The sequence below is a fragment of the Vicia villosa genome, linkage group LG1, assembly GCF_029867415.1.
Source record: "Vicia villosa cultivar HV-30 ecotype Madison, WI linkage group LG1, Vvil1.0, whole genome shotgun sequence".
NCBI lineage: Eukaryota > Viridiplantae > Streptophyta > Magnoliopsida > Fabales > Fabaceae > Vicia > Vicia villosa.
The window spans coordinates 95,293,836-95,319,174 of record NC_081180.1 but is presented as its reverse complement, the minus strand read 5'-3'; the positions used below and the strand labels follow the sequence as shown (position 1 = coordinate 95,319,174).

General features: G+C 31.5%; 1 protein-coding gene across 2 annotated transcripts; it reads left to right on the top strand.

The window, feature by feature from the left end:
- Window positions 1–13,476: 13,476 nt before the first annotated feature.
- Window positions 13,477–25,250, top strand: LOC131643603 (uncharacterized). 2 transcript variants are annotated; one of them, XM_058913862.1, is made up of 24 exons: window positions 13,477–13,690; window positions 13,820–13,972; window positions 14,094–14,253; window positions 14,365–14,683; window positions 14,899–15,036; window positions 15,116–15,305; window positions 15,389–15,519; window positions 17,557–17,760; window positions 18,095–18,261; window positions 18,562–18,640; window positions 19,988–20,893; window positions 20,984–21,354; window positions 21,537–21,611; window positions 21,685–21,789; window positions 22,036–22,260; window positions 22,472–22,540; window positions 22,731–22,955; window positions 23,210–23,320; window positions 23,503–23,613; window positions 23,804–23,911; window positions 24,023–24,130; window positions 24,237–24,344; window positions 24,448–24,555; window positions 24,897–25,250. In XM_058913862.1, exons 1-24 carry the CDS (start codon window positions 13,588–13,590, stop codon window positions 25,054–25,056), a joined length of 4,434 nt encoding a protein of 1,477 aa, XP_058769845.1. In that variant the 5' UTR covers window positions 13,477–13,587; the 3' UTR covers window positions 25,057–25,250. The 2 variants fall into 2 exon arrangements, with proteins under 2 accessions (XP_058769845.1, XP_058769846.1); XM_058913863.1 differs by lacking the exon at window positions 24,237–24,344.
- Window positions 25,251–25,339: the final 89 nt, after the last annotated feature.

The following is a 25,339-nucleotide window of genomic DNA, read 5'->3' as shown; positions in this document are numbered from 1 at the left end:
TGAGAAAAACTTCCTATCTAAATGTAACCTACCCGGTGAGTGTGTGAGTATTTGCTAACCACTTTGAGCCGTTTGCCAAGATTCTTATCGGTTAAGATTATGTGTATATAGATCTCTATACCGATTTTTGATAGAATCTTGAAGACTTTCTTTTTACCTTGAACTGTTGCCATTAGATATGGTAAGGATTGATTCCTTTTTGCCTTAGAATAGGGAGCATTCTTATTGATGTCTTGGTAATATACAAGTTGGGGAGAATGACATAAAGGTGTACATTGGTGGGGATAAATCAAAAGATATTGCTCAAGGGGTATATATATATATATATATATATATTTATGTATATAGTAAAGAAAAGAGAAAAAGAAAAAGAAAAAAAAAATATATATATATATATATATATATAGAAAAAAAAAGAGAAAAAGAAAAAAAAAATTTGTAACCCTTGAGCAAGTAAAGAATTATGTGGTGAACTTGGTTATTTAGGTTGTGATAATTGAATTGAATTTGAATGCTCTCTTAGGTTTTGACACTTTCGTTTCAATGGCCGTGAGATATGACACTTCTTTGTAACCAAGCCAAGCTACAACCCGAAAGTCCTTAGTGATTCATGCTTATACATTTTTTATTTAGCTTATGCTTAGATGAGTTCATAATTAATTCTGTATGTCAGCGTCATTGTCTGGTGAGTGTTAGGATCCTCCATTTTTGTTCTCTCAATAGAGAAGTGCGTAGGTGTGATTCATTCTTTAACTTCTTTTGCTTGTGGAATTTCTGACATAGAATTTGTATATAGGATTAGCATTGTTATCATGGTACTTTGATGGAAATTGGTAAGGATTGATCTTTGTGTACTTTTGGAATTTGAACCACTCAATTGTTCTTGTTTCTGCCTGGTTGTTTCATTTGTGAGATTTTGTGTTCCCGGTAATTTATCATTGTTTTGTTTGAGGACAAACAAAAGTTTAAGTTGAGGAAAGTTGTTAGGTGCCAAATTGTGTTAATATTTAGTTTAATTAGTGGCACCTTTCGACCGATTTTATCGAGTATGCTTTTAATTCTATGAAGTTTTAGATAATTATTTATAGTTTATAATTTTAACCTTTCATTTTATGTTAATATGTGTTTTAGTTATGATTTTGTAGGTATTAGCCAATTTTGGGAAGTTTGGAGCTTGTTTTGGCCCTGATTGAAGATTGCTGGGCAGAAGTATGCGCGCGTCGCGCGGTGATATGGGCGCGTCGCGCCCTGGCCAAGATATTTTGTGAAGCTGGAGGCAGAGAGTTGCGCGCGTCGCGCGTCTGGGCGGTTTATCTTTTAAGTGTATTGGCGCGTAGCACGCTGGAGGGCGCGACGCGCCCTAGACAGATTTCAGAACTCCTATATAAAGAGTAATTCAAATATTTTCCTTCTTCTTGATCATCTTTAGAGCTCAAGGAACCCAAATCTACTGTAGCAAACTGAGATTTGAAGAATCGAAGCTTTGATCGTCGATTAATCGCCGTAGATGCTTGTTGTTCTTCATCCTTTCCTTCTTGAGCAAGCTACCATTCTCATGGATAGCTAAATCTCTTTTGTATCAAGATAAGATGTAATCTTCCTAGCTTTTTGTATGTATTTCTTGTGAATATATTATGTATGAACAAGTGATGATCAATATAGATGGTTTAGTTTGTTTATTAAAGCTTTTCTTTGGTATAAGTGTTTGAGACATCAATGTTTGTATCTAGACCTCACTTTATCATCTATCAAGCTATAAGTTGCAGACATGGATTTAGCGTTTGATGTTTACTTAGTATCGGTTTTAAAACGTTATTTGTATTGTTTAAACGGTGGAGAAATCGTCGGTTAAACAATACGGTAAATCTAGCTATATCGTTGCGGACACGGACGGTATAGACGTTGATACGTAATTATATTGATCGTTAACTAGTTCATATACATATATTTATAAGGAGACATACAAATTTAGGTCGATAAAATCGAATCTTGATACATTTTCTTTAACTTAGAACTTTCATCAATTTACTCTTTGCTACTAAAATTGTTGAATGATCTTTTGCAAACCCAAAACTAAAGTAATATTAATTCAAGACAAAATAGGCTATAGAACGGCGGTGATATCGCAATAATCCCTGTGGATACGATATAAACGAAAAGTACACCACAATACTCTTTCAACAGTGTTCTGAAAATTTTATATTCATATAAATTAAACTAAATTATTATTCCTTTCATCTTAAAATAATTGTTATAATTATACTATTTTTGGTGACCAGTCCTATTTATTAGAAAATATATATGATAAATAAAAAGAGAATAATAATTTTATTAGATTATTTTTATTAATTGTTGATGTATTTAAATTAATATTAATGCAAATTGAAAATATTAGTTTGAGGATACAATTAGAAGAAGATTAAAATTGTATTGATAATTAAATTAAAAGTGACAAATATTTTAAGGCCGGTCATTTTTTAAACTTAATACTTTTTTTATAATTAAAATTGTAAATTTAAACTATATAAATTAAAAAAAGAGTTTCTGGAAATACTACTATTAAGAATCATTGCGTTAAAATGATTTTGGTAATAAAATTATCTTTTGTATAATACTTTGAAACAACTTTCACACAATGAGAAGACCTTCACTACAACCATTTAATTTGTCCCAAGATTGCAACTTGAGAATTCTTAGTGATTGAATTTGTCAATTTGACATCAATATTTGACAACAAACCCCCAAAATCTCGAATAAATCATTTCTAACTAATTCACTTCTCTTCTATCTCTCAATTTTTTTTTTTTTAAATTAAAAATATATTAACGACAAAATAACTCTTCAAACACAAGTTTTGCTAGAAGAGTTGTTCCAACAAAAAATACACTAATACAAATCACAGAAAGACAACCAAAGATCCAAACTAGCCTTCAGTGCCTAGAATGCACTGAGGCGGCGTACTCCTCCAAACCTAATATTTAATTCCAAAAGATGACTCGTTAGCTTTTAACCGCCAGAAAGCTTGGACTTTAACCTTCTCATAAATGCTCATCAACGAAAGACTCTTATTCTGAAAAAACTCGTTGTTTCCTCGTTTTCCAAATTAACTAAACGGCAAATACCCAAATAGTATGAAATACATGTTTATGCTCATTTATTTGACCACCAAAAGACATAAATTGGTCATAATGATCCTTATAATTCTCCTGAAAAATCGACTCAATCCTTAACCACCCAGACAATAACAACCAGAGTTTACTATAAAACTCACAGCGAAAAACATGTGATCCTGGTTCTTCTGTAGACCACATAACGATGGGCAACTTTGCTCCTTTGCACTAATAATTTGTCTTCTAACCAAATTATCTTTCATCGATAATCGATTACGAAATAACCGTCAAACAAAAAGACCAACCTTCAATGGCATCGCTTTCATCCACCATACATGATAGTCACGAACTCGATGATCATCCATGGTCTTTGTCAAGAATTGATATGCGTTGCTCACAGTATAACAATTTGAAGCATGTAAATTCCACACCCACGAATCGTCAACATTAAACTACAAAACCACATAACGCAACAACAAAATACACTCCCCCACCATTTGTTTCCCCCATACAGACAACCTCCCACGCCATCTTCACGCCTCCACATTCACCTCCACCCTAAGGAATACATTTCTGCTACTGACACATCCTTTTCAACCGATAACTCAAAAAGCCTACTAAAACGAGTCATCGACGTCCCTCCTTCCAACCAATGATCCATCCAAAATAACGAGTTTACCCCCGTTACCAACAACACACTTATTATTATTAAGCAACCATCCACAATTGACCGTCTCAATCCCTGACCTAATATTATTCACAGTCTGCCACCAGACAGATCCTTCAACCCGATCATACCTCAATCGCCCTCATTCCTATCCATATCGCTGAGCTAACACCCCAAACCAAAGATTTCCCTTTCCTCCAACATCCTCCAACACCACTTCCCCAACAAAGTCACATTAAACTCCTTCAACCTTCTCACACCCAACCCTCTATTCTCCTTACTCAAACAAATAGAATCTCAATCGATCCACGCCATTTTCCTCCTATCCTTCATGCTTCCCCTAAAGAAAGCATTAAATAAAGATTCAAGAGAATAAATGATACATGTGGCATGTGGGAGCTTTGAAGAAAGAAAAATAATAAATTGCAATAGAGGACAAAACAGACTTTATCAAAATCAATCGACCACCTGAGGAAAGGTTTTGTTTCTTCCACCCAGAGAATATTTTCTTAATAGATTCCACCACCAATGGGCAGCCCCAAATACACAAAAGGAAAATTTCCCATCTTACAGTTTAACACAAAAGATGCCTCTTTTAACCAAGAATTAGAAATATTAACTGCCACCAACATACTCTTGTGAAAGTTCACTTTAAACCCCGATATGGATTTAAACAACAACAAAGCTGCTTTTAAAGCTCTAACATTCGACCAACTCTTAGACCCAATCAAAAGAGTGTCATCCGCAAATTGGAGATGCGTAACAGGGTTACCTACACCATTGCCCACTTTAAACCCATAATATAATTGCTGGTGAACCACAATTCTCATTAACACATCAAAAACTTCAATCGCAAGTAAAACAATAAATGGCGATAAAGGGTCACCCTGTCGTAAACCTCTCTCCAACCTAAACTCATATATTGTACTTCCATTAACTAAATTGGACGCCGTAATGGTCGAGACACATTCATGGATCCAATTAATCCATACCAAAAAGAAACAGATTCCAGCCATCACACAAGATAGGTAGGTCCAATCAACTGAATCATAAGCTTTCTCAAAGTTCAATTTGAATAACAACAGTTCCTTCTTGTTTTTCCTAACGTCATCAACCACCTCATTAGCAATGAGAATGCCATATAATAGTTGTCTTCCACTTATAAATGCATATTGAGTCTCTGAAATCAACCCTCTAATAACCTTTCGTAATCGATTAGCCAACACCTTTGCCCGAAATTTATACAAACATCCCACTAAAGAAATAGGATGAAAATTCTCAACCCGTTATGGACTAGTAACTATCACAAGACCACACTGCATCTTTTACTTCCTCCATCGAGAAAGGCTTGATGAGATTCACCCCTTCCTCCCCATAAATAGTTTTAAACACTAAGTTATCAATCATCGGTCGATTACCTTCCACCACCCTAAAATGAGACTGAAAATGTTGGAACACAACCTCCCTAATCAGGCCTACCCCTCCACAATACCATTATCCATAATTAAGGCAGTGATCGCATTAGACCTTCTTCTAAATGTGATAAACCCATGAAAAAAATGGAATTCACATCACCTTCCTTAAACCGATTCAACCTGGACTTTTGCCATTGAATACTATATTGCAACTAGATAACGTTAGTAGATAGACCGACAAATCAGTCAATTATTCCACCTCAACTTCATCTAAATTGACAGTTTCCCCTTTCACTTCAATGGATTTGATGCGCTTTTCTACCTTTGTAATCTGACCCACAATGTTTTGAGAATGTTGTTGATGCCATCATTTCCAACTCCGTTTAATCAACTTAAAATTTTCCTTCAACACATACCCACCTCATTCCGCCACCTGGAACAAACACCACTGACTAACCATATAATCATGATAACCTGTAAATCTGCTCAACACTTCAACATACGTTGAGGTCGCGGCCCCTAATCCTGAACATCAACGGGCAATGATCTGATGAACCTCTAGGAAGCAGCCACTAAGTACAAATAGGCTAAGTAACACTCTAATATTTCGTTACCAAAAACCTATCCAGACGGTGATACTGATGTGGAGAGAATTGGCAGTACTGGCAACCGATGGGCCATTTGGTTTTTGTTTAATGTACTTTTTGTTTATGTGCTTTGTGAGCTATGACCTGGATAATTTGCGCACCATGTGCGCTCTTTTGGTTTGTTATATGATTTGCTACATCTATGTTTTGTGCTCCTATTGAGTGTCGTGTCTTGCTTTTGTCAATTTTTTTTGGCTAAAATAGGGGAGTAGTAGTTGTAGTAGTTGAGGGGGAGTTATCCTGATCTTAAGGGGGAGTTATTCTGTGCATGTTGTCATACCTGATATCTTGACATCCTATTTTGAAGAAGTTTTTGTAAGAATTTATTTTTCTCTAAAAGAATGCTATGTGAGGCTGAGTTCTAAATGTTTTTCTGTTGTGTATGCCTCTGACGTGAACTAGTGTAGTTCAAATTTATTTTGTGTATTATTTTTGAAGATGTTCTTTTGAAGTAATGATGTTGTTTTATCCCTCTTGTTGTTGAATGCCCTTTCTATATTTTGGTATTTCCAAGATGCTTATGCTAAGGTTGTTTTAGCCAAAATATTGCCAAAGGGGGAGATTGTTAGTTTAGTTTTGTTAACTACATTTTGTTAAAACAAGTTTTCAGTAATATGTTGGACAAGATGTATTGACATGTTAGTACGACATCGTAGCATGACTTGTTTATATTTCAGAAGATTTGTTTCAAATTCTCTCAAGATTTGTTATGTGTTTACCGCAATCCAAATAATGTGTAAGAATAATTGATTCTCTAAAGATTTGTTTCAAGATGAGATATACGAAGATTTGTTTCGCAAGAATGGATGTCATAAAATTTAGGGAAAAATCAGATTTGATTTGATTATGTGCAAAAGATTTGATTTGTCTTGCCAACCCATTGTTTTACGAAGTCCATGAGTTCTCTAGCTATAGAAATAGAGGCTCTAGACCTAAAGAAGATAGAACACGCAAGTGTGAGAATATTCATTAGGGTTTAGTTTGTTATTGGTGAGCCACTATTGCATTACTTTGATGGTAGGGGTGGACTGTTATTTGAGTTGTAATTTTGAATCACTCATTAACTTTTAAGCAATAATGGATTACGTTTCATTGGAAGTGTGTATTCTATTTGTGGTCATTGTTGTTTATCACTAGTTTTGTGATTGGGAGGAAGTGATATGGGTATCATATCTAGGAGAGTCTTAGATGGAAATATCATGGGTAGTAATTAGGTGCGAAGTTTGTAAAACCATAGGTTATTTAGAACTTTAAGTTAATACCATTATAGTGGATTTTCTTTCTAGCTTGGATGCCCCTAGATATAGGTGACGTTGCACCAAACTGGGTTAACAATTGATCTGTGTTATTTACTTATTGCTACTTACTTTAATATGTTAATTGTTATTGGTGTTATGATGTCGTGACATTGCATTCGACATTCTAGAAGTCCTGACATCATATACGACACCTGGTTCCTAAGTTCCAGAGTTTCAATTAGCATCAAAGCAGACACCCTGTTATGTTTTTTAGTTTAGCTCCAGGGAAGATATTTTCTGGTACTATAGGAAAGGAAAGAGGAAATACTAACAGACCGCCTATTTTGGATGAGACCAACTATGATTACTGAAAGGTACGTGTGTTTGCTTTTTCTAAAATCTATGGATAACAAAACCTAGAAAGTAGTAGTTATCAAAGGTTGAGAGCACCCTGTGGTGAAGGACAAAGACGGGAACACATATGAAAATCCATAAAAGGACTGGTCTAAGGAAGAAGATGAACTTGCTCTTGGGAATTCTAAAGTGTTGAATGCATTATTCAATGGGGTTGACAAAAATATATTCAAGTTAATAAATACCTGTATTATGGCCAAAGATGCTTGAAAAATTCTTAGAGCTTATAAAGTTTTCAACACGAGAACCAAATTTATTATAGAATCCGTTAATGCAGTGGTTGATGACTCTATCATTCAAAAGGGGACTAATGTCGAAAAAGATGTTGGAACATCATCTCAATAGACAGATGTTTTAGCAAATGAGGGAGACATGAGTCCAACATTGAACCAACGAGTAATGGAAATTCTTAAGCCGACAAAGGTCCTTCTATTAGAGTTCAGAAAATCATCTTAAGGAACTCATTATTGGGAATCTTGATGAAGGGATCACCACTATATTATGAGATGTGATATCAAATTCTTATTTTGTATCTAAGTTTGAACCTAAAAACGTGTAGGAGGCATTGAATGATGAATCATAGATTAAGGCCATACAAGGAGAACTAGGTTAGTTCAATTGAAATGAAGTATGAGACTTGGTACCCAGACCTAAAGAAATGAATATTATTGGCACAAAATGGATTTACAAGAACAAATCTGATGAAAAAGGTATTGTGACTAGAAACACGGCCAGGCTTGTGGCCCAGGGATACACTTAAGTTGAAAGAGTTGACTTTGACGAGATTTCTGCTCTCGTTGATCGTCTTGAATCCATAAGGTTGCTTTTGGGAGTGGCTTGCATGCTAAAATTCAAGTTATTTTAAATGGATGTGAAAAGTGCCTTATTGAATGGATACTTAAATGAAGAAGTGTTTGTTGAACAACACAAAGGATTCATAGATCCTAGTTTTCCAGACCATGTTTACAAACTAATGAAAGCTATATATGGTTTGAAGCAAGCACCTAGAGCTTGGTATGAAAGGTTAACTGATTTTCTTGTCAACAATGGCTACAGGAAATGGGCAACAGACAAGACATTGTGTGTTAAGGAAGAGGATGGTAAACTCGTGATAGCTCAAATATATGTTAATGTCATTGTATTTAGAGGGATGTCAAACCAGATGGTACAACATTTTGTCAAACAAATGCAATATGAATTTGAGATGAGTCTTATTGGTGAATTATCTTATTTTATTGGTCTTCGAGCCAAACAAATGGATGATTGTATCTTCATTTCTCAAAGCAAGTATGCTATGAATATATTGAAGAAATTTGGCCTTGAAATTATCTAAAGATGAAAAAGGTGTTGATATGGATCAAAAGTTGTAAAGGAGTATGATTGGTAATCTTTTGTATCTTACAGCCAAGAGACCTGATATTGCTTTTGTTGTACGAGTGTATGCAAGATATCAGGCAGAGCCTAAAATAAGTAACATTACTCAAGTGAAAAGGATCTCGAAATACATCAATGGTACGAGTGCTTATGGCATGTTGTATTCTCATAGTACTAATTCCATGCTTGTAGGATACTGTGATGCAGATTAGGCAGGTAGTGCTGATGACGGAAAAAACACTTCTGGAGGATGTTTCTTCTTAGGGAACAATCTTATCTATAGGTTCAGTAAGAAGCAAAATTGTGTATCATTGTTTACCACTGAGGATGAATATATTGCAGTAGGAAGTATTTGCTCTCAATTGATTTGGATGAAACAAATGCTAAATGAATATAATGTCGAGCAGGATGTCATGACATTATATTGTGACAATCTGAGTGCTATGAACATTTCCAAGAATCCCATCCAACATAGCAGGACAAAGCATATTGACATCCGTCATCATTTTATTAAGGACAAAATTGTGTCTATTGAGCATGTGGCCATTGAGAAGAAAATGGTAAATATTTTCACAAAGGCTTTGCGTGCAAATCAATTTAAAAAATCAAGGGGAGAATTAAAAATTTGCACTGTTGAGAAATTATAATTACATATATGAGGGAGTGCAATGAATTATTTTGAGGAATTATTTTCTCTTCTCTCCATTTATTGGTGCATCATCTACTATAAGTTCATAATCTATTGGTAAAATAAGAGTAAATTGTTTAATAATATCATATGAGTAATTTAAAATTTATATAATTCATGGTAGTAATTAATTTATGGTATAAAATAATTTTAGTGTATATCCTATTTTCTCATAAAATTATGATAAATAGTTGTAATGAGATTAATAAAACTTACAACTAAACTCTTTTTTTTTAATAAACTAACATTTGCTGAACCGCTTTGTAAAAAAAAAACATCCGTTGAATATTTAGTTTAATGATTACTAGTATGTTTGTTGACCCGTGCGATGCACAACATATTAATAATCTTAATATAAAATTATAATTAATATAAACAATAATTAATTATATACTTAAATAAATTTATTGTAGGTTAGATTTAATTTATTGTAGGTTAGATTTAATATTTACGAGGCCGGTTCTAGTTAAATACAATAAATAAATATAAATTCAATAACAGTTCTCAGTTCTCAGAACTTATAGTTATTCAACATATATATATATATATATATATATATATATATATATATATATATATATATATATATATATATATATATATATATATATATATATATATATATATATATATATATATATATATATATATATATATATATATATATATATATATATATATATATAGGGAGCGTATCCGGTGAGAACTGATATCTTTTATGAGAAACGAGAACTATCAATATCAACCATCTGATTTAATTAACGCTTAAGATTTAATAATTCCATATAAAGAGCACCTTATTGAATCTTTACTATTATATTTAATATTTAAAATTTTCATAAATATAAAATCTTTCCGAAAATATTTTTCAATATGATATTTAATTTTACCATTAACATATAAATTTAAATTTTTTACAAGATATCTCGTATAATGTTTTTTAAACTCTCGTGATCCTTTACAACTGTTTCAAAAAGAAATCATATATTTATTGTTATGGAACTCTGTTATTATTTATTTTACTAAAATATACATGTCTAAAATATATAATTTTTTTTCAATTATTAATCGTTGTATTGTTAAGGAGTTCGAAATATTATTATTTACAAAAAAAAAATCATATTCTATATTTTTGTTAATTGTTAAGAATTTTTTTTGATATTTTAATTTGGATTATTTATTTCTTACTAAATTTTTTTTTCCAAATTTTACCATTGTAATTATTTTAAATAAATTTTATTTTTAATATTATAATATTTTAATAATTGTTGCCTCTTTTGAATATTGACGAACTAAAAATTTTAGTCTTATTTTTTATTTAATTTTTTTATATGTTATCATTCTTGCAAGTAGCATATTGAAAATTATTTTCATTCTTTCAAGAATAATAATTTTATATCGAAACAAAAGGAATAAATAATAAGATTAAAAATTATAATTTATTAATAGTTAAGACGGGTCACAATTATTAAAATATTATAATAATAGTATAAATTATTAAAATAGTCACAATGATAAAGTTTGTAAAAATAAAAAATTTCCAAACACGCAAATAAATAAATCAATAAAATTAAAATATTAGTAATACTTTCATATTTTTTAAATATTTTTAATAAAACATAAGTGATAAATTAAATAAAAATATTTTTTTATAAAATAAATATTTTTAATTAAATAAAAATATAGATGATAAATCAAAAATGTACTTTTATTTTGTAGAATTTGATAAAAGAATAATTTCCTAACTTGTAAGTAAATAAACCAGACACAGTAAAATAGAGGTAATAATTTTAAATTCTTCAATATTATTAATAAAAAAATTTACAAGTGATAAATAAATAAAGTTCTTTGTCCAAAATAAAATTGTATACCTTAGACATGTCTATTTTACTGTCATGTATATTTTAGTAAAATAAATAATATCAAAACTCTCCAACAATAAAAAATAAAATAAAATATGATTTGTTTTGTAATAGATGTAAAGAATCAAAAGAGTTTGAAAAAAAATGTACGAGATAAGATGAAAAAATTAAAACTGATATGTTAATGATAAAATTAAATATGATATTGAAAAATATTTTTGGAAAGATTATATTTTTATGAAAATTTTAAATATTAAATATAATAGAAAAGATTCAGTAAAATGCTCTTTATATGGAATTATTAAATCTTAAGTGTTAATTAAATCAGATGGTTGATATTGATAGTTCTCGTTTCTCATAAAAGATATCAGTTCTCACCGGATACGCTCCCTATATATATATATATATATATATATATATATATATATATATATATATATATATATATATATATATATATATATATATATATATATATATATATATATATATATATATATATATATATATATAATACAATAAAAAAATACTAAAGTAACCCATAAATAAAATTACAGTAACCCTTAATAAAATATTGTTTATTATTTATTTATTTAGATAAAGTAATTTTTTTTTTTAAAATAAACAAAAATAATATTAAATATAGGTGTTAATGGAAAAGACTTGGTTTTAATTAAATAAGTGGTTTTAATTAAATAAGTCAAATATATATATATATATATATATATATATATATATATATATATATATATATATATATATATATCAAAAATTACTAAAAAGTGTTTTTTTTAATTAATTATAAAAATAAGAAATTGTCGAGAAAATGTTAATTTTTATTAAATAATTATAAAAATTAAATAAAATAAATAAAAGAGGTATAAGATAATGTTTATTTATTACTTTTACTGAATAAATAGAATAATAATAAATAAAGAAGTTAAAGGAAGAAACTTAGTTTCAATTAAATTAATAATAAAATAAATATTAGAATACCGTAAAGAAAGTTTCTTTTATTATTAATTTTAAAAATAAGAATTAGTTGAAGAAAATTAATTTTATTAAATAATTATAAAATAAATATAAAAAATTAGTGGAAGAAAGTTAGTTTCTACTAATTAACTAATAAAATAAAATAAATTTAACGGTTAGTTAGGGGAGAGAGTGATAAAAAAAATAAAATTTTATAGTTATCAAATAGTTATCCCTTATTTTAATAAAATAAAATAAATTTATAGGATGATGTTTTACTAATTAAAACAAGGCTAGTTAGTGAAGTGTATGATAATAAATATGGGTAAACACAATGGAATCATAGGAGTAGTTTTTGAATGACCAAAAACAAAATTTATTAATAAGATAAATATAATAAATTTATAAGAAAAATAAGCATTCATAATTAGTTATTACTAATTGTTTTGATTCTCGCAACTGCGATTGGAAGTAGATTTGATCCATTTAATGTCATAGCTGATCTTCAAATTGGACTATACCAGTTGTGATAAGCCAAAAAAATTAATTATTACTAACGGAAGTTATGTTACATGCATATGATTTTATTTTTAGAGAAATGATTTTGATTATTTTGTTGTCGTAAAACTAAAGATAGATAAAAAAATTAAAGATGAATAAGATATAATAAAAAATAAAAATACGAACAAAATCTCGTCAATATTTTGAGCTTAGGTTTAATAGTTTAAGAATTTGATTTAAAGAAAAAAAATTAATTAATAATATTTTAATATGTAAAAAATAGTTTATTAATTAAAATAAAAAATATTAGTTAGTGGTGTAAATAATAAAATAAAATAAAAAAATAAATATATAAATAACAAATTATCGAATTATCCTTAATTTTGACGCTAAAAAATTCTTTAAAAAATTTAACAACTTTAATTAATAAGATTTCTAATTATTTATTATTATTATTATTATTATTATTATTATTATTATTATTATTGTTATTTAATTTAATTATTTATTATTATTATTAATTTGCATAAAATAAAACGGCAGCGTTTTCTGCTTAAGCACTCAAAAAGGCGGGAAAAGTTTCCGCCACATCAACTAAGATCTCAAAAACCACACTCTCTGCAACTTCAACACCAAAATCCCCAAATCTCTTCGTTCTCTCAAAACCCTCGCGCACAATCTACCTGTATCCCTATCACCATGGACACAGATGGGTTATCCCAAATCTGCAGCGGCCTCGGAGCCATCGAAGAAGACGACGAGGGAAACCGAATCGGTTACTCCAAAGGCGAATACTGTCTCGGTATGAACCTCTTGCATTTTGATTATTTGATTATTTTCTCTCGTATTTTTTTCCTTCGATTTGATTTACTGAAAATTTTCGGTGCATTTTTGGTGCCTAATCGGTTATATGCGTTATCGAAATTATCAGATAACCTAAAAGACTTGCTAAGGTTTTTGAGACGTGATGATCCGCAAACACGTGATGTGTTCAAGCAAGTGTGCAAATGGAATATAGTTTCTAAGGATTTGGTACCGATTATCGAGCATTACCACGAAGATCGTAGCATGCTTCTGAATGCAGGTTTATGTTTTTTTTTAATTCGTTAATTTGCGTCCATGTATGATGATGATGTTGGCTGATTGAGATTTCATTGATTGGATTAGTCGGCGTTGAGTTTTTTTTTTCTTGTTGAAATTTTCAGTGAAGGTTTTGGTGTTCCTTACAATGCCAATTGAGCCTGGTTCCACCGATGTATCTCAGCAGTTGGAGTATTTATGGGATTTGAAGTCTGCAGTGACTAACAGTGACGTTGCTACAGTGATAGTGTCCATTTTGGAAAAACCACTTGAGAATTTGGAACTGTGAGCTGATCATGATTTCATTTTGTTTTTAATGATTTGAAAGATAGAAATTGGAAAGGTTACTCAGTGTTTGGCTAGATTTATTTATTTATTTGTTTCATTTGTTTACAGTAATAAATTCACGGAGGATGATTGGAAATTGGTACAGCTGGTGTTTACATTATTTAGAAATATACTTGCTGTTCAAGAAATCCCATTGCATCAGAAATCAGCAGGATTTGCTAGTCATTTTTTATCATTGAGAGATAGATTTCTGGAACTTTTGTTTCGGGAGAATGTGATGGATATAATCTTGGTTGTATCTCAAAACGTCGGCAGTTCTAATGTTTATATCCGTCAGGATAATTTGCTTCTATTGGAAATATTCCATTACATTTTTATGGGTCAGGAGCCAGAGTTGATTGTCCGGGGCCATTCGAATGGATTGAAGGTAACCTCAATCAACTTCGCAAGCATCATATCTTAGTGGATCTCCCCAAGAGCACCCTACTACTTTAGATTTTTCTTTCTAAAATGTGTTTTGCCTACATGGTTTACAAGGTTTTTGTGGATGTTACCTCTCTTGTGCGTGCTGTTATATCTTAATTATTATTCTTGGCTGTGTTTTGTTTGGTTACTTACATTTTGTAGAGTTTTTTTTTTCAGGTTGAAGAAGACTCCCAAGCTTCTCTTGATAGTCTCCAGTCCATCATGGAGGAAGAAAAGAAGAAAAGAATTATTAATAGGCTTGGCAATATAAGCCGGCATTCACAATTCAGTGGAACATTTGCACGGGTTACCATGGTACTAATTTTTCACCCATTGGACTTGTTTTTTTTAATGCTGTGGACTTGAATGACACTAGCCTATTATTTGTTGGTAGGATGGTTCTAAAGCCGTGTTTAAGGGGAATCCTAATTCTTCCCGTAATATACATCTTAAATCACAAAATGTTATTCGAGGTCGAGCCAAAAAAATTGCGTGGGATCATCCAAGGTTGCCTTCAACAAAGGACAAGATCTTGGAGATGCTTAAAGGATTTGTAAATCAGTTTCTTTCTGGGGGATACAACGGTATGAATTTTCAGAATATGGTGTATCATTTGCGATGTGTGTGTGTGTATAAGTAGTCTAATTGATGGTTAAATCTGTATCAGTTTTGATGCGATCGGTCCGTGAAGATATTGTCAAGGAACATCCTGCAATTCAGAAAAATGACATCATTGTTTTCTTTCAAGTGGCTGACTTTATCTCTTCATTTCAGTTTTACAAGTATTCAACTTCAAAGGTGAGTATAATAATATGAACACAGCACATCTCTTGGCATGCCTTTCTCTGTTCCTCTTTCAAACTAAAGTACTTCATTCCACTCATTGTGGATTTCTGATACAACTACATATTAAATTTTGATATAGAATCTCCACACATTTCTATCTATTTTCGCATTACTTAGCTTTTAGCAGTATGCAACCGAAGTGAATTTCTGATTTATTCATTCAAGTAGTTGCAATCCTCACAGCATGTTGAAGCAAAGTTTTCATATAATGATTGTCTGTACTTACAGTTTCTCATACAATGTGGGTATCAGATTGTTTCTGACATTAATATATCCTTGAAATATCCTTTTTCCCCTTTTCTTTTAAAGAAATTATATTTTGACTTCAAATTCGACAACAAATTAGAGGGAGCAGAGAGCAGAGAAAATAGCTTTTCTGTGCATATCACACTCATTTCCTTTTATTTATGTAGAATCACTCTTAAACTGTTTATTTTCTTTGAATTATTTCTCATAGCCATATAAAAATCTAATCGAATATATAAATATAAAAATATAATATAAAATCACTCAATATATTTTCCCAACCACTTACGTTTTCGGGTTATTTGGTCTTGTGATACAGCAAGAAAATTTCCACAGCTAAATTGTTTAGGCTATGATTGGGAGTAAAGGAGGGGAGAGGAGGGATTTGGGAATACTGAAGGAATGATAGTCTACTTGAGCGAGGGGTTTATTTTTCTCTCAAATTAGGTGTATTTCCCTCTTTTCCTCCCCTCACCTCTAAACTCCCTAATAAAGACTTAGGCTATGTTTGGGAGTTGGGTTTTGGAGGGAAATGTAGGGGAAGACTTGTTTACCATTCCTAAATTAAAGTTGTTGTATAATGTAATATATATCTGTGAATATTAGAGTGTAGTGGCAGCAAAGCATGCAACTGATTTGCATACAATTAGCAAGACAGAATTACAGTAAGGAAGAAGTTAGTTATAAAGCTCTAGAAAACTCTAGAAGGTTGTTACAACCATATGCTGAACTGTAACTAAGTGTAACCAACTCAGTTCAGTTCAATTCAAGTCATCTATAAATAGCAAGTTAGCTATTCTATTGTATTCAAGATTCATTTTCTGTTTAATACAATAACATAATTACAAATTTCTCTCTTCTAACAAACCTAAGATTAACCGTTATTCATCATTTCCATTTTTCTAATAGTTAAGACAAATAAAAGGGTGATTGAGCTATAAAATTATATGATCATCTATCACTTCTTTCCTTCAGGTTTTTAAAATCTCAAATACATGTCAACATAGAGAATACTACAAACAAACTCTCCCAAACCCTCCAAAATCCCCCTACCAAACAGACCCTTAGATGTGTTCTAACTGTCACCTTCCTCCAATAAAATAGAATTGGGTTAATAGTAGTTCACCCCCCTGCAATGTTAGCGAATTTTGCTTTTCCCTCCTCCCTACCTTTTGGCAACGGTTTTTTCAAAAAAACCGTTGCCAAAACCTGCCTTTGGCAACGGTAGGGGGGTAAACCGAAACACGCTCATATTACAGGGGGGGTAAACTACTATTAACCCAATAGAATTTTAACATAAGGTAGATGTCATTTACATTGTATATGTATCATCAAGCCCAAGAGCTCTTGTATTGTAGGGCTTGTAAGAGATGAAACATAAACCAGTTGTACGTTTCCACCCAACAGTTTATGCGTTACGTATAGTTAGTTAATGACAGGATGCTAAATGTTTGAGATTATATACCTTAATTTGAATTAGAAGTTAACTACATGTTCTTGTGTATCCTATTTTGGCATTATTCATGTATGTGCTAAATGTTAATTTTTTAGAAGAATTTTTGCTGAACATATGGAATCAATAAAAATAATTTAGAACATAAATCACAGCATAGCATGTGCTTATCTAGTGTTGAGATATCACTTGCTCCTTTATTTGTAAATAGCATATGTTATAACTGTCATTTGTTAATCTAATCTACATTTGTGAGATGTTGTTTATACATATTTTCTCTTCATTAATAGACAGAGGAAGAAAAGGACATATTTGGTGATAATGATGCTGAAGCTTCAGATTTCAATGGTAAAATATGTGGCCCAATTGAGGCATCGTTGAATGAGTCAATGTTCCAACTAGTTATTTCACAGTGGCGGCAGGCCTATGATGGTCTAAAGCAGACCAATGACTACAAGTTTCTATCTGCAGCTGGTTCTCTTTTGAAAAACATGGTAATACGAACTACCGAATCATATGTATTTGTTTTGTTATAATATATATGCACTATCAGCTGGTTCTCTTCCGACAACCTTTCTTTTTTTCCTTCTCTTAAATCTTTACTTGGGCTCTTAACGGAGGTATCTAATGCTTTGCGAATCCTATCTCATTCCATTTTGATTTGTATTCCATGTCTTTCATTTCACTTTATTATTATTTTGGTCAACTTTGCAGATTAGGACATATATGCCTCTAATATATTCAGTTGAACATAGGAACACAGACAAGAACTCCACCTTTATTTATATCTCATCAAGTGCTTCCTAATTGCTCTTTCTTTATTTGCAGATTCGCATGCTGGATTTAGTACTTAACTCGTTGCCAGATGATTCTAAGGAGCCGCAAACAGCCCGCATTCTTCTGTATAAGTTATTTTATGATCAGACTGAAGAAGGGATGACTCAATTCCTCTTGAATTTGATCAAAACGTTTGACACACACAAACAATGCAAAAGGTTTTGCCTCTTTATTTGAACCAAGAAAATTTTCACATTATTTAACCATGGACATTTATGAGCTTCTTTTCTAGCATACTAAATTAATTTTTTAGCAGACTTCCATACTCCACAAATGATTGAAAAGCTACATAAAGGACATTTATGGATTGAGTAGTATATTTATGTCTTTATACAAGAATGAATTGCAGCATAACACTCTGGTTTGAGTGTGATAAAATAGATGAAAGCTATATGCTAAGATGCTTTGAATTAAGTTAATTTCCTTGCTGTCATACTCATGATTGCTCTTTCTTACAGTGATCTTGCAGATTTGGTTGAAATCATTTGCAAAGTTGTGAAGCTAATGGATTATCTTCAGTCTCGAGGAACATTGAGGGTAAGTTGCAACTATGTGTTGGTGTGTCTATTCTATTTGTGTTCTCTCTACAATAAATTAATAATAATGATGACAACGATGATGATATAACAACAAGAATAACACAAATAACCTTTACGTATATAGAATCTGTCCAAATGACTACAGCATGCAAAGTTTTAATTTACTTTTTTGCTATCAAAAGAAAATTCTAATTATTTACATATAATGCGCAAGCATTTATGAATTGAGTGTGATTTTATGGATGAAAATATGTCAAATTGTCTATCGGGGGTGTATGGCATTGTTTACACCAAGTTTAGTTCTCACTAGACTTTTTTACCAAATCGAGTAGGTCAATACCATTTTCAAAATCCTATCTAGCAAAAAAGGGCCAAATTTAGCTATTGAAAAGCCTCTTAGACCTAATAAGATGTTTATTTAAATATATAAATAATAAAATAATATTTGATAGTTGTTGGTACTATTATGAAGTTTTTGAAGAATCTTTTAATCATTCTTATTGGCATGTTTAAGGATTTAAGAAAATTGGTCTATATGAAGACATAAGTTTGTAACCTTATTTAAAGAATCTTTTAATCATTCTTATTGCCATTTATTTGTTGTTTCTTTTTCTGTGCAAGGTTTGAACCCAACCCACCATACCAGTGTTATTTATTATATTATTAGTATGAACTTAAATTTTCTCCGTCACTCGTTTTAGCTTTTTATTCAATTTTTTATGTCCATTTTAATGACAACTTTCTCCATCACTCGTTTCTTTGCTTTTATCTTTGTAACAAATATTAGTTTCATGGTTGATTTCCCATCATTAAACCTAATTGATACTCCCTCCGGTCCTAAATAGAAGAGAAAGTTGAGTCAACAAAAGTTGTTGTATTTTGTCTAAAGTATAGCCTAAATACAGTACACCAACTTTTGTTGACCCAACTTTCACTTATATTTAGGACTCGAGGAGTTTTTATGATTCATTGTATGACTCATAAGCTCATAAGTTTAATTCCTCTGTAGTTGGCACAATTATGCGCCTATCCTATTGTTGTTAAAGATAGGGATTATAGTACTTTTCCACCATTAGTCATATTCTTAGACTTCATAATCAAGGTTATCTAATCAAGGAAAGAGCTTGTGTAATTATGTCCTTTGAAATTTTGCAAACACGTTGCAATCTTTGCTAGAGCTTGTTACATGGAAATGTTACTGTTTTCATGGTTTTTCATAAATATACTTGAGAATAGAGGAAAAGTGAGAAATAAAAAAAAATGAAGTAAAAGAAATAGAAAAAATATATATGTGCTTTTAATTCAATCATTTTAATTTGTTTCTCTGCATGTCCTGTAATTCAAGGTGTCAAAAAAAGCTAGGAAATTGAAAAAGAAAACTTCCAATGGAACAGAATCAGGGAGTAAACCAACTGGAGACCATTCTTGTGTTAAAAAAGAAGCTGGCATTTCTATTGACAATCCATTAGGTGAAAATCATTTGCTACAGAAGGAATCCCTACCGAATGTAATCTCCAGTGACCAGGAGGGCATCCCTGACGATAATGAACATGAAAGTCTCGAGAAAGATGTGAACTCTCAAGTTCGCTTGGAATCAATGGAAAACACACATCTTGATGGTAAAGAGCATGAAAATGTCAAGGGAGATGCGAACTCCCAAGTTCGTTTGAAATCAATGGAAAACACACATCGTGATGATAATGAACATGAAAATGTCAAGGGAGATGTGAACTCCCAAGTTCGTTTGGAATCAATGGAAAACACACATCTTGATGATAATGAACATGAAAATGTCAAGGGAGATGTAAACTCCCAAGTTCGTTTGGAATCAATGGAAAACACACATCTTGATAATGAACACGATAATGTCAAGGGAGATGTGAACTTCCAAGTTGGTTTGGAATCTGTGAAAAAGACAAATCTTGATGATAATGAACACAACAATGTTGAGGAAGATGTGAACTCCCAAGTTGGTTTAGAACCAGTAGAAAACACAAATCTTGAACATCTTAATGAGGATATGTTGGATGACACTGGTGACTTTTCTGAAGATGAGCAATTAAATACAATTAGTGAAGTTGATTTCAATGTTTCAACACTTGTCTCCGCTTTTGCAAATCACAGTATCATTCAGAAATTATGTTGGTTGCTCAAGTTTTATAAAAGCAATTCCCTTGCTATAAATCATTACATAATAAGCATGTTGCGGAGAATTAGTGATGAGCTTGAACTCCATCCCATGCTCTACCAGGTTTGGTCTTGAAAGAATTTCACCATCAATGAAATCATGTAGTTTATGAATGTGAATAACATTTCTAATCTTGTGAACATATTCTTGTAGTTGTCGCTGCTCACAATTTTCTACGATATTCTTGCTGAACAAAAGTCATGCCCCTGCAAGGAATATGCAAGTATTGTTGATTTTCTGAATAGTTTGGTCAGAAAGATGCTAAAGAAAATGAAAAGGCAGCCCCTCCTATTTGTTGAAATTCTTTTTTGGAAGACTCGAAGGGAATGCCATTACATCAATGCAGAATATATGATGGATGAACTTAACCATTTGAGAAAAGAAAGTAAAAAGTGGAATGATAATCAAGGAGATGGAGAAATTGGTTCCTCCCCAGTGAAGGCACGGACTCATAGAAGCATTGCTGATGCACTTGGTGATGATGAAGCTGATGTCGTGATCTCTCATGACTCAAGATATCAAAAGTAAGATAAGATTATGTTAAGCTTCTCATGTAAATTTCCCCCAGCTTTTGGGTTTTGTTTTTCTGAAAGAGATGTCATTTTTAGAATGTGGGGCCAGTTTACAGTTTATGCTTGACTGATCCATAGTTCATCTAGAAAAGATACTGCAATGCGACTAGTCTTATTTTTAATTTTTATTTCAGCAATGGCGAAAATCTTGATGATGTTGAAGGCTTTGCTTCTACCTCGGGAAGCAAGAATGGCAGAGACGTTAACAAGTATGTTTAAACTTTGAGATCAAAGTTTATTTAGATTTTACAGCTTCTGATACTTGGTTTACTTGGATAACAGTGGGGAGCCATGGCTGGAAGATGAATCTCAAACAGCTCCCAGAAGAAAGAAAAAACTTGTTCTAGATGCTGAATTAGAGATGCAAATTAAGAATCTCTATGAGAAGTAGGTTTTACCTGCTTAAACCATATTTTCTGTAATCTAGTGCATGGTTTATATTAGAGATTCGATATTAATATATTATGCAGTTTAGCTTCTATTTGTTTTTTTATACTATTCTCCACCATTGGTGCAAACATAAATGTGTCACAATGATAAATTACTTAACTGCTTGTCAGTTTTTTTATTGTCTTGTTTATAAGATTAGCATTCATTTTGATAATCGGTTCTTCCATGCCTTGAATATATCAGATTCAAAGATGACCGAAATTGCAGTCGACTTATTGCTGAAGAGCTAGATCCAGATGGTAAAATTTCTCCAGCTCAAATATCCAATAAATTGAAAAAACTAGGGCTAACAATTGCATCAAGGAAAAAGAAGGGCGATGCTAATGAGACTCTCTCAACAAGCCCTTTAGAAGGTGCCGGAGTAGCCGGAGTTGTGAATTTAGAGGGAAGCCTGTTGGTTCAGCATCGGTGAGTGTAGAATGAACTGCTATGCTTATTAAATATTACTGGTTCAGTAATAAACTACTATTTAGTATTTTTTCCTTAACTTATTTTTCTTCTTTGATACAGTAAGCTTCAGAATTATTGTTCTTCGTAATTCAACAATTTGCTTATGCTTTCATTGTATTAAATGTGTCAAGGTATTCTCTAAGTTTGTGTTCAATTCCCATATTCACAGGCAGAAAAGAAAAAGAGTCAGTGCTTTCAATGAAGATCAGGAAGCCCTTATCAAAGTTCTATTTGAGCAGTAAGTGTTACTTAACTTGGTTGCTTGGTAGAGGACTGAATTTTCTCTCTTTGCTCTCTTGATGAATGCTGAATGAATAGTTAAAAAATAACATGTTTTCTGAGTTTTCTTATTTTATTTTTTCACAAGACAACTAAAAGAATTATAGCCTGTGCTTTTCCTTTTAATATCTGGGATGTTACTTTGGCAGATTCAAGGACCATAGAAGATGTAGCTATATGATAGCCAATGCACTGGATGTTGATGGTAAATTCACACCTGCCCAAGTCTCTCGAAAACTTACGCAACTTGGCTTATATGTTCCGCAAAAGAATTCTAGAGGAAATATCCACCAAAAGAGGGAGGATCTTATGGATTATTCTAAGGATGGAATGGATGAATCTGATGATGAGACATTGGTATCATTGATAGAAAGGTATTGTTGCATTAATCTTACGTTTATACAAATTTGCGATATTAATACTTGTCTTTTATAAAATTATATTATTTAATCACCATGCAGAATTCATTTCAAAACATCATATATGCACATTTTTTAGTTGATTTTATTCTTCCATTTTATACATAGATATACACTTGTTCTACTTTATATTAATGCAACTTTTTGTGTACCCTGCTGAACGAGTCTCTCCTTTTTTCTCCCTTTAATTATTGTTTATTTAATTTTAGAAAAAAAGTGAAGAATGGAAAAAAATCAAGCAAACCATTACATGAACAGACCAACGATGATAAGCTGTCAAAAGATGATTCTGATGATGAAATACTTGGCTCCATCCTCAAGTAATGTCCCCTTTACTTACTTTTCTGAGACCAGTAGTTTACTGATAATGATGGGATCTTAAATGTTTATATTAAGAATATATAGTTTGAACTGGCGATTTTTCATTTTTCTGCTTCTATCTATTCAAGATATGTCTCTCCTTCTCTTTCCTCCCTTTAATTATTGTCGTATTTAATTTTAGGAAAAAAGGGAAGAAAAGAAAAGAATCAAGCAAACAGGTCCATGAACATTCTGGTGAGGATAAATTGTCAAAAGATGATTCTGATGATGAAATACTCGGCTCTATCCTCAAGTAATGTCCCCCTTTACTTCCTTCTCCAGGACTAGTTGTTTAATGATAACGATAGGACCATAAATGTTTTATATTAGTAATTTAGTTTGAACTGATGATTCTTCATGCTTCTGGTTCTATTCTACTATAGACCTCCAGTCGCTATCTACAATTTTTTTTCAGAATTAACTAATGTTTTTTTTTTAATTAGGAAAAAAAAGAATAGATCTGTATCTGGTGAACATTTACATAAAAACACCAATGTGGGTGAATTGTCTAGATATGATTCTGAAGATGAAATTCTTCAATCTGCGCTGAAGTAAGTATTCCATTCTTCATCTTTTCTATTCTAGTTCTACTATAGACCTCCTGTCTCTGTATCTACAATTTTTTTTTCCAGAATTAACTAATGTTTTTTTTTTTAAATTAGGAAAAAAAAGAATGGATCTGTATCTGGTGAACTATTACATGAAAACACCAATGAGGGTGAATTGTCTAGATACGATTCCGAAGATGAGATTCTTCAATCTGCACTGAAGTATTCCATTCTTCATCTTTTCTATTCTAGTTCTACTATAGACCTCCTGTCTCTGTATCTACAATTTTTTTCCAGAATTAACTAATGTTTTTTTTTTTTTAATTAGGAAAAAAAAGAATAGATCTGTATCTGGTGAACTATTACATGAAAACACCAATGAAGGTGAATTGTCTAGATACGATTCCGAAGATGAGATTCTTCAATCTGCACTGAAGTAAGTATTCCATTCTTCATCTTTTTTATTCTAGTTCTACTATAGACCTCTTGCCTCTGTATCTACAATTTTTTTCAGAGTTAACTAGTGTTTTTTTAATTAGGAAAAAAAAGAATAGATCTGTATCTGGTGAACATTTACATGAAAACACCAATGAGGGTGAATTGTCTAGATACGATTCTGAAGATGAAATTCTTCAATCTGCACTGAAGTAAGTATTCCATTCTTCATCTTTTATACTCTACAGATCAATTTACAATAGGACCATCAAATGTGTATATTAGGAAATTAGTTTGAGCTTTTAATTTTTCCTGCTTTCCCATATATCTGTTCCTACTTAAAAAAACTATCATCAATTCTTCCATTTATATATGTTTAGTCTATTAGAATTTTTAGAAAATCATGTTCTGGCGCTTATTTTTTCCCCCTCTGTTACACTCATCTTTAGAGCATTCGCCATTTTAAACAATTCTGACACTGTATCAAGCTTTTTGTATTTTTTTAATGTTTTTAGCTGATTACTCTAATGGTTGAATCAAATGGCATTTGCAGTGAAAATCAAGTAGGTTTTAAGAATTCCCAAGTAGAAAATAAGCAAGTGGATCCTGACTTGGAAGATTCAGAGGATGATGTGGCTGTTAATGTACTTCCTGACAATGCTGTATCAAGAAGGAAGCTGAGAATGGTGATGGATCTTGAGGATGATGAGTGATGTGAAAGTATGGTTAGGATGCTGGTTGATTCCTTTATACTTGACTGTTTGCTTTCAACTTGTACAAATATTATGTGTACTATTGAACTGATTATGGAAGATTTTATCCTCGTGTATACTGTATAGTTGGTTTTGTTGTAATTTCTCAAACAGAGCAACATCCATATATAAGTTATTCTCCTATTTATTTTCAAGTCTAGAGATATGTGAACACATTAGCGTGTGGATTGAGAGTATGAGAATTGAATCATATAAAAAAGAAAAAAAATACTTTTGTTTGCTT

Bases quoted from the DNA above. Each gene is read 5' to 3' on its own strand.
- LOC131643603 (XM_058913862.1), top strand. From the start codon at position 13,588: ATGGACACAGATGGGTTATCCCAAATCTGCAGCGGCCTCGGAGCCATC. The intron at 17,761-18,094 runs GTAATACGAACT...CTTTATTTGCAG, and splicing joins GTTCTCTTTTGAAAAACATG to ATTCGCATGCTGGATTTAGT. The intron at 20,894-20,983 runs GTTTGGTCTTGA...ATATTCTTGTAG, and splicing joins TCCATCCCATGCTCTACCAG to TTGTCGCTGCTCACAATTTT.